The sequence below is a fragment of the Haliotis rufescens genome, unplaced genomic scaffold (genome assembly GCF_023055435.1).
Source record: "Haliotis rufescens isolate VD_foot unplaced genomic scaffold, xgHalRufe1.0.p SCAF_8, whole genome shotgun sequence".
NCBI lineage: Eukaryota > Metazoa > Mollusca > Gastropoda > Lepetellida > Haliotidae > Haliotis > Haliotis rufescens.
This window is the reverse complement of record NW_025964372.1, coordinates 40,945,960-40,963,656: the sequence shown is the minus strand read 5'-3', so window position 1 is coordinate 40,963,656 and position 17,697 is coordinate 40,945,960. Positions and strand designations below refer to the sequence as shown.

Below are 17,697 nucleotides of genomic sequence, written 5' to 3'. Positions count from 1 at the left end.
GCCAGACAGGGTAGCAACAAGTACCATCTTTTAACGTTTTTTGGTATGACGCGGCCGGGGATCGAACCCTGGACCTTCCGCTCCCCGGGCGGACGCTCTACCACTAGACCACGGAGGCGGTCAGTATCTATTTAGTCACCCAGTCCGACAAACATTGTTTGCTAGGGTCCTATATTCTTTCCAGCAGCCCAGGGGGGAAACAAGAGGGGATATTAAGTGATCAGGATAGACTAACATCCAGTCTCTGAAATGAACATATCGTACAGAAAAAAACAGTTGTTCAATTATCTTAATAAAAATATAATAAAAGGGAGCCCAGAGACTCTCTTCATTTCCTGATACTGCAGTAATCTAGACTTGCTAAACATTATAGACTTGCATGGGCTGTATTTGATATATATTTGTATCAGGGTCTGTAAGACAGACTATGATCAGGAATCAGAGATAAGCCATGAACATACACATAGTCGTCGTGTTTCGTTTGTTGTTTTACGCCGCACACACCGTGTGACAATGGTGCCTTCCCTGAAGACCTGCGTGGTGACTTGAAATGGGGGCGGCGGGGTAGCCTAGTAGTTAAAGGGTTCGCTCGTCAGACCCGGGTGCGATTCCCCACATGGGTACAATGTGTGAATATTGCTGGAATATTGCCAAAAGCGTCGTAAAATCATATTCACTCACAATCACATTGGAACAGACCTTCTGTATAATGATCTCAATTTTGAAATGATTAATTGGTACAAAGGATGAATAATGCACAGCCAGCTTGCACAATAACAAATACATATTAACCATATGGAAACTGGAAACAATTTATTGATTTCACAGAAAGTTGTAAAATCTTTATTTCCAAAAATGAAGCAAAAAACATTCAGGATAAAAAATGAAAGTACCTTTACACCCTTTAATGTTGTGCAACATATTTACTATCATTTGGCCTCAAAGTGAGATTGACCAATCAGAGAGCAGAACTGCTAACCCAATATAAGCCCGTATACCGTCAGCAAAAATCCAAGATGGTTGTTACTGACTTGATATGAGACCGTATACCGTCAGTAACAGCCATTTTGAATTAACACACCACCTCACATATTTCACATGGAAATTCTGTTTTGTGCTTTATTATCATTAATTTGTTGTGCAAAGACATCATCGATTAAAGAAACCACGTTCGTGAGATATTGATAAAATTATGGAGATAAAACTTCACAGCGGTGGTTACTGATTTACAAATAGAACATGACATAGGATGACGTCCCATAGCAAAATAATAGATAGCAGCTCGTCGTTAGGAGAAAAAACTTCACAGCGGTGGTTACTGATTTACAAATAGAACATGACATAGGATGACGTCCCATAGCAAAATAATAGAAAGCAGCTCGTCGTTAGGAGAAAAAACTTCACAGCGGTGGTTACTGATTTACAAATAGAACATGACATAGGATGACGTCCCATAGCAAAATAATAGATAGCAGCTCGTCGTTAGGAGAAAAAACTTCACAGCGGTGGTTACTGATTTACAAATAGAACATGACATAGGATGACGTCCCATAGCAAAATAATAGATAGCAGCTCGTCGTTAGGAGAAAAAACTTCACAGCGGTGGTTACTGATTTACAAATAGAACATGACATAGGATTATGTCCCATAGCAAAATAATAGAAAGCAGCCCGTCGTTAGGAGAAAAAACTTCACAGCGGTGGTTACTGATTTACAAATAGAACATGACATAGGATGACGTCCCGTAGGAAAATAATAGATAGCAGCCCGTCGTTAGGAGAAAGCGGACTGCTTTCAAGTTACACTGGCCCGCACATTTCTGATATTTCTATTCTGAACAACAAAAGTTCTTGTGACATTGAATAAGATTTAATGCAAATCTATGCTTTTTCCAACTCTGAAACAATTTCAGTTTGCAACAGATAAAAGAATCCTGTAAGTGTTCAAATGGTTTAATGTGCCATACTGACTTCAGAAAATGCGTGATTTCATAAAAAAACAACATGAACATGCCAAAATGTCAATTTACAAATCAATAGCGTGTGTGTCCACCTCTGGTTGCGATGCATCTTCGTCTCATGAAATGGACCAGGCGTCGACAAAGTCCTGTGGGATATCTGTCCACATCTGCTGGAGCATGTTTCGAAGTTCCTGGAGTGTCTGTGGAACACATGGTTGACGTCGAAGGCGCCGATCAAACTCATCCCACATGTGCTCGATTGGTGAGAGATCAGGGGAGCGACCCGGCCAGGGGATGACATTCACGTTGTTTTGTTGAAGAGAATCCTAAACAAGTCGAGCAATATGAGACCGGGTGTTGTCATGTTGAAAGGTAACGCCTGGGCCATGAATACGCAAAAACGGTAGAACAACAGAGCCGGTGATCTCGTCGCGGTAGCGCTGTCCATTGAGATTTCCCTCCACCACCATCAAACGGGTCCTCTGTCTTGCTGTAATCCCACCCTATACCATAACACTGCCGCCCCCGAACCGATCTTCCTCCATGACACAATGATTGACGTAACGTTCACCTCGACGTCGGTACACTCAAATCCGCCCATCGCTGTGGCTGAGGTGAAAACGAGACTCGTCAGTGAATAGAACTTGTCCCCACTGCATGGCCGTCCAGCCTAGAAGCTGTCTGCACCACTGTAGACATGCTTGACGGTGGTTTCCTGTCAAAATGGGACGTCTGGCGGGTCTTCTGGCGACAATTCCTGCACATCTGAGGCGACGACGTACGGTTTGTGAAGATATTCGTAAGGCCAGGAATGCTTCATGCAGTCCCTGTTGCTGGCTGGAATCGATTTCGTAGGTGTGTTGTTCGAATCCAGTTGTCTTATCGATTATTGGTTACGCGTGGCCTGCCACTCCGAGGATGGTTACCATAAACACCAAATGGTGTTTCTGTGGACGTTAAATTGTTTTGCAACATCACGTTGACTCGATCCTGCTTCCAGCATACCAAGCATGTGAGTTATCTCCCTTTCTGTTTTCATTCTTTGAAAATGATATTGTTGATTTTCTTATTTCAGACGGGCAACGTAATATCCAATTAGGAATGATTGAACTTTTTTTTCTTATGTTTGCAGATGATATGGCCTTATTCGATAGTATAGTAGTGAGGTTGCAAAGACGCCTCGACAAATTGAAGATTTATTGTCATAAATCGAAATTGTCTATTAATATATGCAAAAGTAAAGTTATTGTATTTCGACGTAGTGGTCGTCTTAGAAGATATGAAAAGTTTTGGTTTGGCACTGACATTATATAAATTGTTCCTACTTATGAATAGTTAGGTGTTCATCTTTCATCATCTGGTAGTTGGTACTTTACACAGAAGACACTAGCTCTACAAGCGACGAAATATCTTCCCGCTTTAAAATCAGGCTCAAGGGATTTTATGAAACTTCCTTATAATGTACTTTTACAGATATTTGATGTCAAAATACTACCTGTTCTTCTCTACTGCTCAGAGATATGGGGCTTTCACCCGTCTCAGGATGTCATAAATGTACATGATAGATTCTGTAAGAATATTTTACAATATGGGAGATTTGTCCCCAATATAGTTGCTCGTGGTGAGCTTGGACGTTATGCACTTAAAGTCAATCAACATGTTCGTATTGTCAAATATTGGCTCCGACTTGTTTCTCAAACTAAAAAACTAATATAATCCTTAGCCATGCTTATTCATATCAATACAATCCGGCAGAAAAAGGAATACATTGCTGGGCACTAAAAGGAAAACAACTTCTTTATTCATATGGTTTTGGCCATGTTTGGAATAGTCAAGGAGTAAATCATATTGGTTTTATTGATAACTTTAAAACAAGATGTATTGATATAGATAACCAACAATGGTCTAGCAGTTTAAGAACTTACTCAAAACTTTCTTTTTATTCTTGTATTAAGCAATATAAGGTATTTGAAAATTATCTAGATTGTATTCCAGTAAGAGCCTATTGTATTGCTTTGAGTAAATTTAGATGTTCTCGTCATACTTTGCTAATTGAAAATGGAACAGAAGTACAATATCCCTAGAGCTAAGAGACTATGTCCATTCTGTGTAAGACCTGAAGTGGAATCTGAATATCATTTTTGTTTACAATGTCCATACTATGACAGTTTGAGACGTAAGGTTCTACCTTATTAATGTAACTTTTGATAGATTTATAACACTCTGTACATCTAAAACCCCATGCATAATTAATGCTTTAGCTAAATTTATATTTTTTGCTTTTAAAAAGCGTAAGAACTTTTTCATTGGCGCTGAAATTATCTAACTCTGATATCATGTATTGTATGGTGGCCCCTTCACTGAAATAAAGCTCTCTCTCATACCAAGGGCTCGCAGACGCTCATTTTCGGACAGGCGTGGCATTTCGTAATGTTGAATAATTGCGTAATTTTGTCGTTTTTCTGAGTGGTTGTTGCAATTGTCAGCACGATGCTAAACAATGGATATGGAATCCCGTTAACGCACATGTTTTTATACCCATTCTTGGGTAGTGAAATGCATGGGGCTTGCATAAAAGTCACTTTTTGCATGGAACGCATGCTTTTCTGTAGCAGTTGCGTTTTTGTGACTTGATTCCATACATGTACTATAATATTGAAAACCAAACTTTACTTGTTTGAAAAATACACTAAAATATTGGTGTCACAGGAACTTTTGTTGTTGAGTATATTAATTTTATTTGTATTACTTGTTTAAACGTTCGCATTAAGTGCATTATATATTCCATTGTTAACGTTTGTGTTTACATAAAAGCGTTGAATCGGAAACATATGTCCTGGTCCTGTCATTTATACCGGTTGTAAGCGTCAAGAGTTTATTTTGACATGTGCGATAAAGATAACAATTTGTGTAAACTTTTCGGCAAAATAAATTCGTTATGGTGTCATTAGTTACCATATACGGTGTCATATTAGGTTAGCAGAAAAATGTTGGTCGAGGCGTTAGTTGCCGTATAGTAACGCCTCGCCCAATATTTTTCTTCTCACCTGGGGCACGGGTGGCCCAGTCGTCTAAGGCGCCGCGATTCCCTGTGCAGAGTTGCGTCCCTTGGGCCATGATTTTGGGTTGGAAATCCGGTTCGCCCCGATTATGTTTCTAGCTTTGTCAGCACCATACCCGTACTCGTTGGTTTCACCGAAGTGGTAAACGTCTGAGACATGCATCACTGCGGGCTTTCCTCCCACATTAAGCTGACACACCGTGATATAACTGGAATACTGTTAAAAGCGGCGTTAAAACAAACTCACTCACTCACTCAACTAATATGACACCGTACACGGCAACTAAAGACGCCATAACTAATAGTATACCTTATGCTTGTAACCCAACATTCTCTTTCATCAGTGTTACCCCGATTTCACCTTATTTCACTTGCATACTTCTTCAATACCTGAATATGGTCATGACAGTTATCGAATAATGCAGACCATCACGGCTACAGAAAACAAGGCTTAAAAGGTCATCTATACCCACTTAGTATCAATTCAGGAAGGCTCCCTTCAACATTTCCACTATCTTCATCTGCAGTTGGTGAGAGCACCTTCAGGATTAAATACGTTACATCATGTTTATCTTATAGTATTCTGCTCCTTTGAGTGAAAACACACAACCAATAAAATAAACGCCTTTGATAAAGTGACACAGTCATCACGTTCAGTTATCACCCCATGGTAATCAAACACATATAATGACATAAACGTTTATCTCTGTATGCACACTGTTTTATTATTCCATGTTAACAATATGGGTAGGAACGTATTTTAAAGGAATTGCCCACCTGATACAAGGGATCTGCTTCCAACTACTTTACATTAATAGAACCATGGGTTCTACTAGCGCCATTTTGATTCTCTTGTTTTGAAGCATTGGAAGGTCCTCTACAGAGTATTATCTTGTTTCTCATTCTACTTGTATGTATTTCCAAAGAACTCATTAAACATAATAAAAAATGAGTACAGTTATGTCGAAAAGTTCATTTTTTCATCTCGCTGACAAAGGGGAGAAACCTCTTGCACGTCTTGCTCAAACAGACATTAAGGACGAGGATAACCGTTTCCTGGTAGAGTCTTTCTTTAGTCGAATGTTCCAAATTATCTACATAAATTGACCACAATGATATTTCTTTAATGTTAGTTTAATCAAGGCAGAATGTGTTTGTAGGTAAAACGGTTTCCTCTTTCAATGAATTCCCCATCTACGAAGTCAAATGTTTGATGCTTCACATAGTGAAACTGTTCAACAGCGAACTCATAGAACTCGTTCTCCATCCGCCATATTGGTGACTCCAGAATACGGGCCAGGGTGTCCGGTTTGGGAACAGTCTTATTGGTGGTTTTCCGCAGATGGGACTTGCTACCTGCAGCATGAAGACATCATATTGCAACATCAACATTGCATCAAACTAAAGAGTGGTTGGTCATTTGTTATGTATGAATTTAATCATATATATGTGACAGAAGATGTGTTGGATACTACAAATCATACTTGTATGCAACAATGGTCGAAGGACAGATGTTTCATTACAATGTCATGGCTCTGAATTAAAGTGCTTATTAAGCGCAGAAAGAGGTTAGGTGAAATTGGGTTAAACGTCGCGTCCAAGATTATTGCACTTATATAGCGACGTGCATGCACGTGTGTGTGTGTGTGGCTGCTTGTACTAGTCCGGACTGATGCCGATTTATAGTGCTAGCCCACTGAGATACCAAGCCACAGTTTAACATGAATAGCCCACTCAGACACAGTATACTGACTCCGAGCCGACCAGTCCTTGTTTTAGCCCCTTAATGCCGAGCGCCAGACAGGGTAACGACAAGTGCCATCTTTTAACGTCTTTTGGTATGACGCGGCTGGGGATCGAACCCCCGGACCTTCCGCTCTCCGGGCGGACGCTCTACCTCTAGACCACGGAGGCGGTCAGCGCAGAAAGAAACTAATACCATTGCAGTTATTTTCTCCCTAAAACGGTTTACAATTATGATGATTTTGAAAATATGTATCAAATAGACCAATATACAGCATCCTTGTAAAAAGTAAAAAGTGTCAAATACTTTGATCTTTGATCTTTGGCAATTTCATCGACAGGGTGTCGCAAAACTTTTCAGAAGCAGTTAAGGCTATTGTTACCCACAAACAAAACTTTCCCGATTTACAGTAGTTGTTTAACAAATATGTCAGCAGATTACATTGTTATCAGAAATAATGGAGTGTAAAAGGAATATTCTCACCGCTAGTCGCCTACAACAATTACAGATTCCAAATTTGGAATTAAAAAATGGAACCTCAATGCTTGAGGCGGGAGGGACACAAGAATTGGTCCTTACCCATTAAAACCAGATATACACTGAACACGTTTATACCCATGTAGTGTCTTAAAAACTAACTTAAGTATTTTAGAACCGATTTGTCTACATGCTATGTCAGGTGTTACGCGTTCACGTAATGTCCTGATAAATAAGCAAACATCTGCGTGTATTGTGGGCATTCCTCTCTACACAGCTGTTTTCATGTGCTCCACACTATACACACAAATTCGGTATTTACAGTGATGAGTGACCTTACAGGTAAAGCATGTTTTCGCAAGGCAACCCCGGCCCTTAAACTGAGGAAAAAAACATAAACATGTCTTATCTAATACCGCTTACACCTGTCGTCTTACCCAAAGCTATTTCACCTTCATCTGGCATACCATAAAGGTTTAAACAGTTTGAGGTGAGGTGAGGTGAAATTGGTTTTAACGTCGCGTCCAAGATTATTGCACTTATATAGCGACTTAATTAGTTTGAAGCAAAACTATTTTTTCAAGTATTTTCGGGGACAATATATTTTTTCGATAAAACCCAAGCATGATAAACCTCCAAGTGTAAATGTAAAAAAAGCTTATCATGTAGCTAGTGAAAACATTTCTGAAATCAAGGGTTTCATATTCTTCCAAGGTTGTTTGTTTGTTGTTTTATGCCGCACTCATCAATATTCCAGAAGTATGGCGGCAGATAGACATTTTCAGGAAAGCTGACTCCTTGTGTTACTCAGTTTATTATAATTTGTATCTTTCTACTGGACTGTCAATCAAGTAGTGGTTGGCAGTATGAGCAACATTCATTTTCATATCGAAACTGGTTGACTGTCTGACATTCAATACGGTTACCTGCATGTAGATTCCACTAAACACAAGTCTCACCCGAGTTGAACAGCTGGACAGCCCCTCGGAACATGCGTGGCAGAGTGGCCTCCAACACAGCAATGAAGTCACCAAGCTCCTCTGTTACACCTACTACCAAGTAATGATGGATGAGATTGTGCTTGGCCTGTTCTAGAGCCCACCTACTACCGGGTACCCTGTAAAACAGAAAGTGGATAATTCAGAAACAACCTCCTGGTAATGATGGATGAGATTGTGCTTGGCCTGTTCTAGAGCCCACCTACTACCGGGTACCCTGTAAAACAGAAAGTGGATAATTCAGAAACAACCTCCTGGTAATGATGGATGAGATTGTGCTTCGCCTGTTCTAGAGCCCACCTACTACCGGGTACCCTGTAACACAGAAAGTTGGTCATTCAGAAACTACCTCCTGGTAATGATGGATGAGATTGTGCTTCGCCTGTTCTAGAGCCCACCTACTACCGGGTACCCTGTAACACAGAAAGTTGGTCATTCAGAAACTACCTCCTGGTAATGATGGATGAGATTGTGCTTCGCCTGTTCTAGAGCCCACCTACTACCGGGTACCCTGTTAAACAGAAAGTGGATAATTCAGAAACAACCTCCTGGTAATGATGGATGAGATTGTGCTTCGCCTGTTCTAGAGCCCACCTACTACCGGGTACCCTGTAATACAGAAAGTTGGTCATTCAGAAACTACCTCCTGGTAATGATGTGTCAGATTGTGCTTTGCCTGTTCTAGAGCACACCTACTACCGGGTACCCTGTAAAACAGAAAGTTGGTCATTCAGAAACAACCTCCTGGTAATGATGGATGAGATTGTGCTTCGCCTGTTCTAGAGCCCACCTACTACCGGGTACCCTGTAAAACAGAATGTTTGTAATTCAGAATTACCACCAGGTAATGAAAATTGTGTTTGTCCTATCAGGATTTATCAGGATACCAAATATATTTCTTTCACTGTGCAACATGATGTGAATATATCATACCATATAAAATATTTCTTCATCTGTTGCCATAACCCTTTCCTGTGACCCTTGTGTTTGGACATATGTGTCATTGGGAATATAGAGAACGACCAAATTTCATGACACTAAGAAAACACACTTGACCGTTAGGTCAAGTATGAAAATGTTAGAGACAAACTTTCACATAACCTAGGTCAAGTCAAATGTGCGCATTATTTTCAACACATCTTGCACTTACATACACTCAGCATTTTGGCCACAGAAAAATGGAACTTGTATCCATAGCCTTTCAGGATCACAATCTCTTCCATTCCGACTGACACATTCGTCGAATGTCTGAAATCAAATGTATCAGTAACTGTAACTGTAAAAATGTCATGATATGGGATACCACTTTAACCCTATCGTGATACATATCTTATCTTACCCTGGGCCATGACTAAGTACAAAAGAGTATCCATATTCATTTCTTAACTGGGGCATCAATCGTGATTTTACTTTTTTTACATTTCGTTGTGTTATAAACATACATATTCTTCATCTGGTTATTTGATATTGGCTCCAAATTGCAACGTGTATGTACACTGTACAATGTATAGCTGTGTGTATTAAGGGTGTTGAGAACAAATTACAGATTCATTATCATTATGTCACACGTTAGTGCCACATGTGACAAGACTGCCTCCGTGGTCTTGTGGTAGAGCGTCCGCCCGGAGAGCGGAAGGTCCAGGGTTCGATCCCGGGCCGCGTCATACAAAAAGACGTTAAAAGATTGTACTTGTTGTTACCCTGTCTGGCGCTCGGCATTAAGGGGCTAAAACAAGGACTTGTCGGCTCGGAGTCAGTATACTGTGTCTGAGTGGGGTATTCATGTTAAACTGCGGCATGGTATCTCAGTGAGCTAGCACTATAAATCGGCATCAGTCCGGACTAGTACAAGCAGCCACACACACACACGTGCATGCACGTCGCTATATAAGTGCAATAATCTTGGACGCGACGTTAAACCCAATTTCACCTCACCTCACCATATGTGACAACAGTAGTCTACTGCTGATGCCTGGGACACTGCGCAACTAATCAGGAGATTTTAGCCATATTAATGACTGTTGGTTGCAGTGTTCCCACACATTTTTAGCAGAACAGCAGACACTGGAGACAAAGCCTTACCTCGTTGTTTCCTGCATCCCTCCGCACTTTGGATGAATCAAAATCGTCTCCATATCGGAAAATGTAGTACTGGGACACCATCCGATCTAGGGGGTCCCGTACCATGTTAATGTATATGGGCCTCTTCATCAAACCAAAACTGTGGATGGAAAAAATATATGTGAAACGATCATCCTGAAAACAGTATATCATGCTTATATCAAACATGTGGCAAATTATAAGTGTCATCAAGTCTGTTTCTGGTTTGAGTTTCGTGCTGGAACATATGGAGGTGTTATCATTATCATTGTCGTTTTCTTTCTTTTTTTTTGGGGGGGGGGGGGGGGGGGGGGGGGGGGGGGGGGGGGCTAGTGTTTAAGGTGTTTGCAGGCGCTACCTTGTCATATTCACACGTGAACAAGCCATTCATATTCCTAAAAAAAGTTGTTCTTGTGAGAGTATTCACGTGAAGAGAATATATTTAACTGCAGTTCTAAACTTGCGAAAACTACGGTATCATGGCACTTTGTTTAACCATGCTAAATTATGTTAGTGATGTTAGTGATTGTCTGGGAATTTCTTACATTTACACACAATGGTATCAGGATGATCAGGCTCTGTGATTCGGAAGACTGGGTGTCATCATACTTTGATGGCGTGGATCGTTGCTAATGCCTCCGGTCATTGGTCTACCATCCAGACATGATTATTTAGAGGCTGCCATGATATGACTTGCATATTACTTAATGCAGTCTCAAACATCAGTCCCTCTATCTGGCAATCCACAGGTCTCATTCACCTGTAGTCTGTTCATTAAAACACTTAAACACGTGTATTGTGATTGCAACATCCTCACCTTGAGAAATCAATAAACGTTACATGTCCATGATACAGTGCCGGCTTCTTCTCCGTCCAGCTGGTGATGTTAGTGATGAATCTCATCTAGAAAACAACATCACTATGGATATATCAAAATGCCAACAGTATAAAACATACCCCTAAACATATTTCCCTTGAATAATTAACCATTCACACGAAAACACTTTCACTGAGCTGATCTGTTATTTCTTGTCTCTTCTTTGTATCTAGTTAGTTGGGGTTTAACGGTACCTGTGTATCACTTGAGCACGACAGTTAAATGGTTCTTCTCATTACTCTTAATGTTGACTACTTGAGATTGGTGGGGTTAATTGATATGGGAGCAAACTTCAAGAACCCCATAACCTCCATTACAGCGTAAACGATGCTAGATTGTTTCTTATTATAGCATAGCCCACAGCCTCGTTGTGTGTAGTTAGACTGTACAGAAGCCGAAAATGTATCAATAAACCACCTCCCTGAATGGTTGATATGTAGAGAATAATGCATCATTATTAATATCCATGCTGAGTTACTTTACGCGAACACCTGGTGTCATCACTGATTTAAAAATTTCCAGTGGTCCATTCATATAGTTTCCATAGCTATCTGCCCTTTACACCAAGTAGAATCTGTTTCAGCAGAAAATCGAGGATGTTTATTTTCTTGCATTGGCAATTTTTATTATTCATTTTCCAACTGCTGTACACTGAATGTAAGCTACATTCAAGGCCGTGATGGATAATTGGCCACGTGATTACACTATGTACTCATTAAGCAATAATCACCCCACCTTGGTATACTTATCCTGTTTAATTGGCTTCGTGACTTATTGGCTTCCCCATCATATGTTCTTTGTCCATCATGTTGTTACAGTATAATTACAGTTGTCATACTTAACCTACTCGTGGTAATCTTTCTCTTGTATGCAATTATTGTTTTGTTGGTTTTGTTTGTTGTTTAATGCCACACTCAGCGATATTCCAGCTATATGACGGCGGTCTGTAAATAATCGAGTCTGGACCAGACATCCAGTGATTGACATCATGAGCATCGCTCCACGCAATTAGGATCGATGACATGCATGAACAAAGTCAGCGAGCCTGACCACCCGGTCCCGTTAGTCGCCACTTACGACAAACATTTACGGCAAGTATGGGTTGCTGAAGACCTATTCTATCCCGGATCTTCAGCAATTATTGTCGCTGCAATTGTTGTTTCTATTAATCCTCCACCTAATATATATATTCTGTTCCATGTTCGTCATTCAGTCCTGCTTGACAACGGTATAAGGATCTATACCGAAACGTCGCCTTTACAGTTATTGAAGGAGTTGTTATCAAGAACTTGTGTCTACTCTGACAATAATATCACCATTTCTTCTTTTGCATGTGGTCAGTTAGTTGAAATTTATATCTTTCTCTCATTAAAGACATTAACCCAACTCACTCACTCACTCAATATTTTACTTAAAACAACAACATAAGTTGTCTTTTTTGTCTCTTAGCAATAAGAATATTCAAGGCTGTGTACATTATATACTAATCTAATGTTTGGATATAAATGAACTTACCTGATCTGACAAGGAAAGTGTCTTCGCTTTCATTACGTGTTCTATAAAAATTACATGGAATCCATTTTTCTCGCACAGATCATATGCGATGTTTGCGAATGATGTGCTGCCAGTCTTTGGAACTCGGTTATATATAACAATAAAATCATCATTCCCTGTGCCTGGTAGGTCCTGAAAAATAAAGTAAATATGCTGAAAACTAAATGTATTCTGAGATTAAACAATACATCTTTAAATACATATTCATGAAGACATATCCTCGTCTTTGAGGTCGAGATTCACAATTTGCACGTGCATTTTCATGTCCGGCGCACCGTTTGGATGTTTACATGTTTGTTTGGAGCATGGTATTCACACACGTGGTTAGTGATTGTGAACAGCACACAATGATTGTTTAGCTATCAGGTGCTCATAAAACACAGTGGCAGAGCCGTACGCAACCGTTTGAAGGAGGACAACATGCGCCCACTTTTGCTTCCACGTCAGGGTCAGTGACGCCTAACTCACGCTCACACAGTATCTGAGGTTCAGAAGACAAGACGGGGACAGAATACAGGTTTCATCTGGACAGCTCATGTGGTAGTGCAAGGGTCTACAGGCGTCTAAGAGGGTGCGGGTGGAAGTGTTTATGGTATGGGGTGGCATCACAACTCTTGGGAGAACACAACTCACCATTGTTTATGGCAGTTTAAATGGCGTACACTACCTGGACGACACCGTTTGACAGTTTGTGGAGATGCAGGGATGTTACGTCACGTTGCAGTAAGTAAACTACGGTTATAACGAACTCAAAGGGACCACTAATTTTTGTTCGTTATAACCGTAGTTCGTCATAAACATATATACAGCAAATATACAGCAAATACGGGATCAAAACACATTTCGTTATATCCGTCAGTTCGTTATAAGCGTTTTCGTTATAAACGTATTATATATATATATATATATATATATATATATATATATATATCTATATATATAGTAGTGGTACGAGTTGAAAGCGCTAGCCAATTAAAACTTTGTTCAATCTTACTCCACTTATTTAATTATTACTATATTCTGCCTGAGAGTTAGAACATTACTGTGCTTTATATATATATATAAGCACTAACTTTGGTACGGTTAATCGCTATTGCTGTATTTTATAGAGCCGTCGAGGCTCGCGAAAACTCTATAATGACATATAACCAGTCAAACTTCAACAAATATGACTGTTAACGAGTCAAAGTATGGCTGTAAATCACGGTGTTGTGCATTGTACCAATCACTCCATACTCGATTTCGCCGAAATTATTGTCTATTGAACAATTTTCAACAATATTGAATGAAATTGTGAATACAATTGATAAAATAGTTTAAAAACAAAAGTCAAGATATACAATGAATACTTTTGGTAACCAGACAGTGTAATTACTTGATTAATTTGCGTACTTCAGTACAGATTTGTTGACATGGTATTTCCGGTGTTACGCGGTAAAAAAATAAAAGTAATTTCACGGTAATATGTTTGTGTTAATGAAAAATAAAACACATCTAAACTTATTATGGTGTGTATAATGCGCAAACCCTTTATACAGCTGTGTATATATGCAAGCTAAGACCGCATCAGTCATATCAGAGTGTATGATAACAATTACCAGTCTTGTCAGAGTGTTGAAGTTAAGTTATACTCAAAGAGCAATTTTTCAGCTGGTTTGACATATTGGTTTGTCGTGTTACGCCGCACTCAGCAATGGTCCAGCTATATGACGGCGGTCTGTAAATAAACGAGTCTGGACCAGAGAATCCAGAGATTAATATCATGAGCATCAACCAAGTCAGCGAGCCTGACCACCCGATCCCGTTAGTCGCCTTTTACGGCAAGCATGGGTTGCTGAAGACCTATTCTACCCCGGAATCTTCACGGGTCACACATATACTAGGAAAATCCGGACAAAATGTGTGCACTAATGTAACTAATTCAAGTGATTAAATCAGCAAACATTTGGAGAAGCTGAACCACAAACTTTCGTATTACCTGATCATTGGCAAATGATAATGGCCTCCCGGCGATATCCATGTTATCCAGCTGTAATTTGGTGACTGCTCGCTCTGGAAACAAAGAAAAAACTTTTAAGTACAGAAAACTGAAAACACATTAATCACAACTGACATTTATGAATATGGATTACGGATGTAATTCCCTACAAAATGTGTACAGTTTGGAAAGGGCATCTTATTATTTTCCATTGTAAATGTCAATACTTTGCTTTAGACAGACACATTCATGATCTACGTGTATGTGTGCAAGAGACCAATCATCTCAACTGTTGCATATTTAGAATCAGAGTGACAAAACATCCTCCACAGGGCTGTATGACAAGAGGGATGACTTCAACTTTCAAACAGTCCACGTTTGAGGCACAATCAATGATCCTCTGTCCACCAAGATTCAAAGAACCTGATACGACTTGCTTAGAAGTTGTTTGATCAGGGTTACAACATTCATTGCGACACTAAAGCTTTCAAAACGTGTCATGGTAGATATGTGTAGTGTCGGGCAAAGAGTTACATATATCAAACATTACACATTAATGTGTTTAACATTTTACACATTTTATGTGATAGCAATGTTAATTTCACAGCTTTTAACATTGATAGCCACTTTTAGTTAGTGCCCTGCTGCTGCCAGCTAATGATAATATTGTGGAACCAGTTGCAGGCTAGTAGTAGCACAGTCAAGGTGGTATGGGACCAGGTCTCAGCACTGGTTGGCAGATGTCTTTTTTTTCTTGTCATGCACTGCTACATATGATATTTCATCAATGAACCAAGGTCTCTATATAAGGTAAGTTACTGCTGCTGTCCAATTATCATTTGTTTTATTTAAATATAATTATAGAGAAGGTAAAGTTTTGTTTAGAAATTGGTCATGTATAAATATACACTTGTAATCTGCTCAAAAAAGAAATCTTACGTACAAATGAGCTCCAAAGTTGGGAGTTAGCAGTTAAAAAACATTTTCTACTTATCCAATGTGCAATGCTTCTTGTTGTTTAAATGTATCTATGCAATGATTTGGTAATTAGATCTGTAGTGGCTCTGTAAACAAACAACAGAAGATAGTATTTTCTTAAGTCTATATTCTTATGACAGGAATACTCTGATGAATATTACTGTTTTTAAAACAGAAATGAATGTATATCATCTAATAATATGTGATGTTCTATTAAAACCAATTAGAGAAACATTTGTTGCAAATAAATTGATATTTGTGATCATATTGTTTGGGGAATGGGGGAGTCATTGCATACATGTGGCAGTTGCCCTTGTGACTCATGGGTGTGTGTGTGTATGTGTGTTGCAGTTATTAATATCAACACAACTTAGAAGTGATGAAACTCTAAAGAGAATAGGAACACTGAAGTTAGATTCTCAAATCCTTGCAGTTACTAGCAGAGATATTGTTGCAGCTGAGGTACACTACCACAGAAGTTGCTATAGAGATTACACAAGGGATGAAGAGAGGTATCACCATTCAACTCATGTAGAGCAAACCGAAGAAGATCAAATTTATGAACATGCTGTATCAATGGCCTATGAAGAAGTTTTTAAGTACATCAGAACCACAGTTTTTTCATCTGTACTGAAGATGACAGACCTTGCTAGTAAGTTCAGAAGCCTGCTTGAAAACTGAGTTCGGAATTGGGTGACAGCCTTCACATATTTACTGACAACTATGGCAAGCGTCTTCTTTTACCAAACACCCTATCTATTGAAACCATTGCCAGGGAAAATCAAAAGATGCATGAAGAGTTGAAAGTTTGGAGGACAAAGAGTGACACAGAGAAAGTTGTCAAGGAAGCTGCAATTCTAGTGCGCAAGTGTATAAAGAATATGAAAGACGAATTGACATGGCCACCACAGCCATCAGATTTGAAAAATCCATCAAAGTTTGTTCCTCTTCTTGTCAAAGAGTTTTTGGAAATTCTTCTCACTGGTGATGTGAAACCAGAATTCATGTCGGAGAAAACCAAAATCCTATCAGCATATCTTGGTCAAATGTCACATTTGTCCTGTACTCATAGAGAAATTCATGAATACCTGGACAACGGTGGGTTTTCTGTTCAGATAGGGTATGACAATCCTTTTGGAAGAATTCCAGTTGACCAGACTCTAGAGGAAACCGCAAACAAAGACACACAAACGGCAGGAGGAACCAAATGTTTCAGTCTTAAGGCAGGAGCTGTTACAAAATACTATCTGATGGCAGAATGCATCTTTCTTGGACAGATCCGTAAGATACTCGACTTCTTCTTCATGCCAGCCATGCGTCAACTCAGGGTTACAGAACCATTATTGTGTGTGCTGGGGATACAGATGTATGTCTCCTATGCCTGTCTTTGCTTTCCCACCTGCAGTCAGATGTCTACATGAAGCTTGGAACAAGAAACAGAACAGGATTCGTCAGTATATCCAATGTTAGGAAGGCACTGGGACAAACGCATACGGAGCCATACTTAGATGCCATGCCTTCACAGGATGCGACATCATCATCTCCTCGGCTGGGAAATGTAAACTGTCTGCCTTGAGATTACTTTAAGGTAACAAGAAGTTCCAAGCCTGCTTCAAATAACTGTGACTCCAGCATAAGTTGCCAGAAGAGGTGTTTTCCATACTTGAGGAGTTTACTTGCTGTTTGTATGGCTCCTCTCTCGAGCATGTGAATATTTTGCGGCACGACCTTTTCCTTTCAAACAAAAAAGGTGAAATGGAATCCCACCAACTTCCACCATGCAGGGATTGTTTGATGGAACAACATTCACAGAGAGCCAACTATTAATCAGCAATGTGGAAGAAAGCTCTAGACAACAGGCCAAACATCCCATCACCTGATGGCTGTGGATGGACCATGGAACAGACAGCTGATGTATACGACCTGGCAGTTGACTGGATGAGTGGTCTTCCAGCGCCTGAAGCTGGGTT

The 17,697-nt window shown here is 39.7% G+C and overlaps 1 protein-coding gene across 2 annotated transcripts in view; it reads right to left on the bottom strand.

The window, feature by feature from the left end:
- Window positions 1-5,720: 5,720 nt before the first annotated feature.
- Window positions 5,721-17,697, bottom strand: part of LOC124151078 (heparan sulfate 2-O-sulfotransferase 1-like) — a 43,413-nt gene continuing 31,436 nt past the window's right edge. For both annotated transcript variants that reach the window (XM_046523378.2, XM_046523377.2), the window contains exons 2-8: window positions 14,750-14,823; window positions 12,733-12,903; window positions 11,158-11,243; window positions 10,323-10,461; window positions 9,391-9,488; window positions 8,202-8,359; window positions 5,721-6,377 (exon numbers count right to left, since the gene is read on the bottom strand). In XM_046523378.2, the coding sequence (XP_046379334.2) occupies window positions 6,160-6,377; window positions 8,202-8,359; window positions 9,391-9,488; window positions 10,323-10,461; window positions 11,158-11,243; window positions 12,733-12,903; window positions 14,750-14,823 (944 nt within the window). In that variant the 3' untranslated portion in view covers window positions 5,721-6,159. The remainder of the gene's footprint in view (window positions 6,378-8,201; window positions 8,360-9,390; window positions 9,489-10,322; window positions 10,462-11,157; window positions 11,244-12,732; window positions 12,904-14,749; window positions 14,824-17,697) is intronic.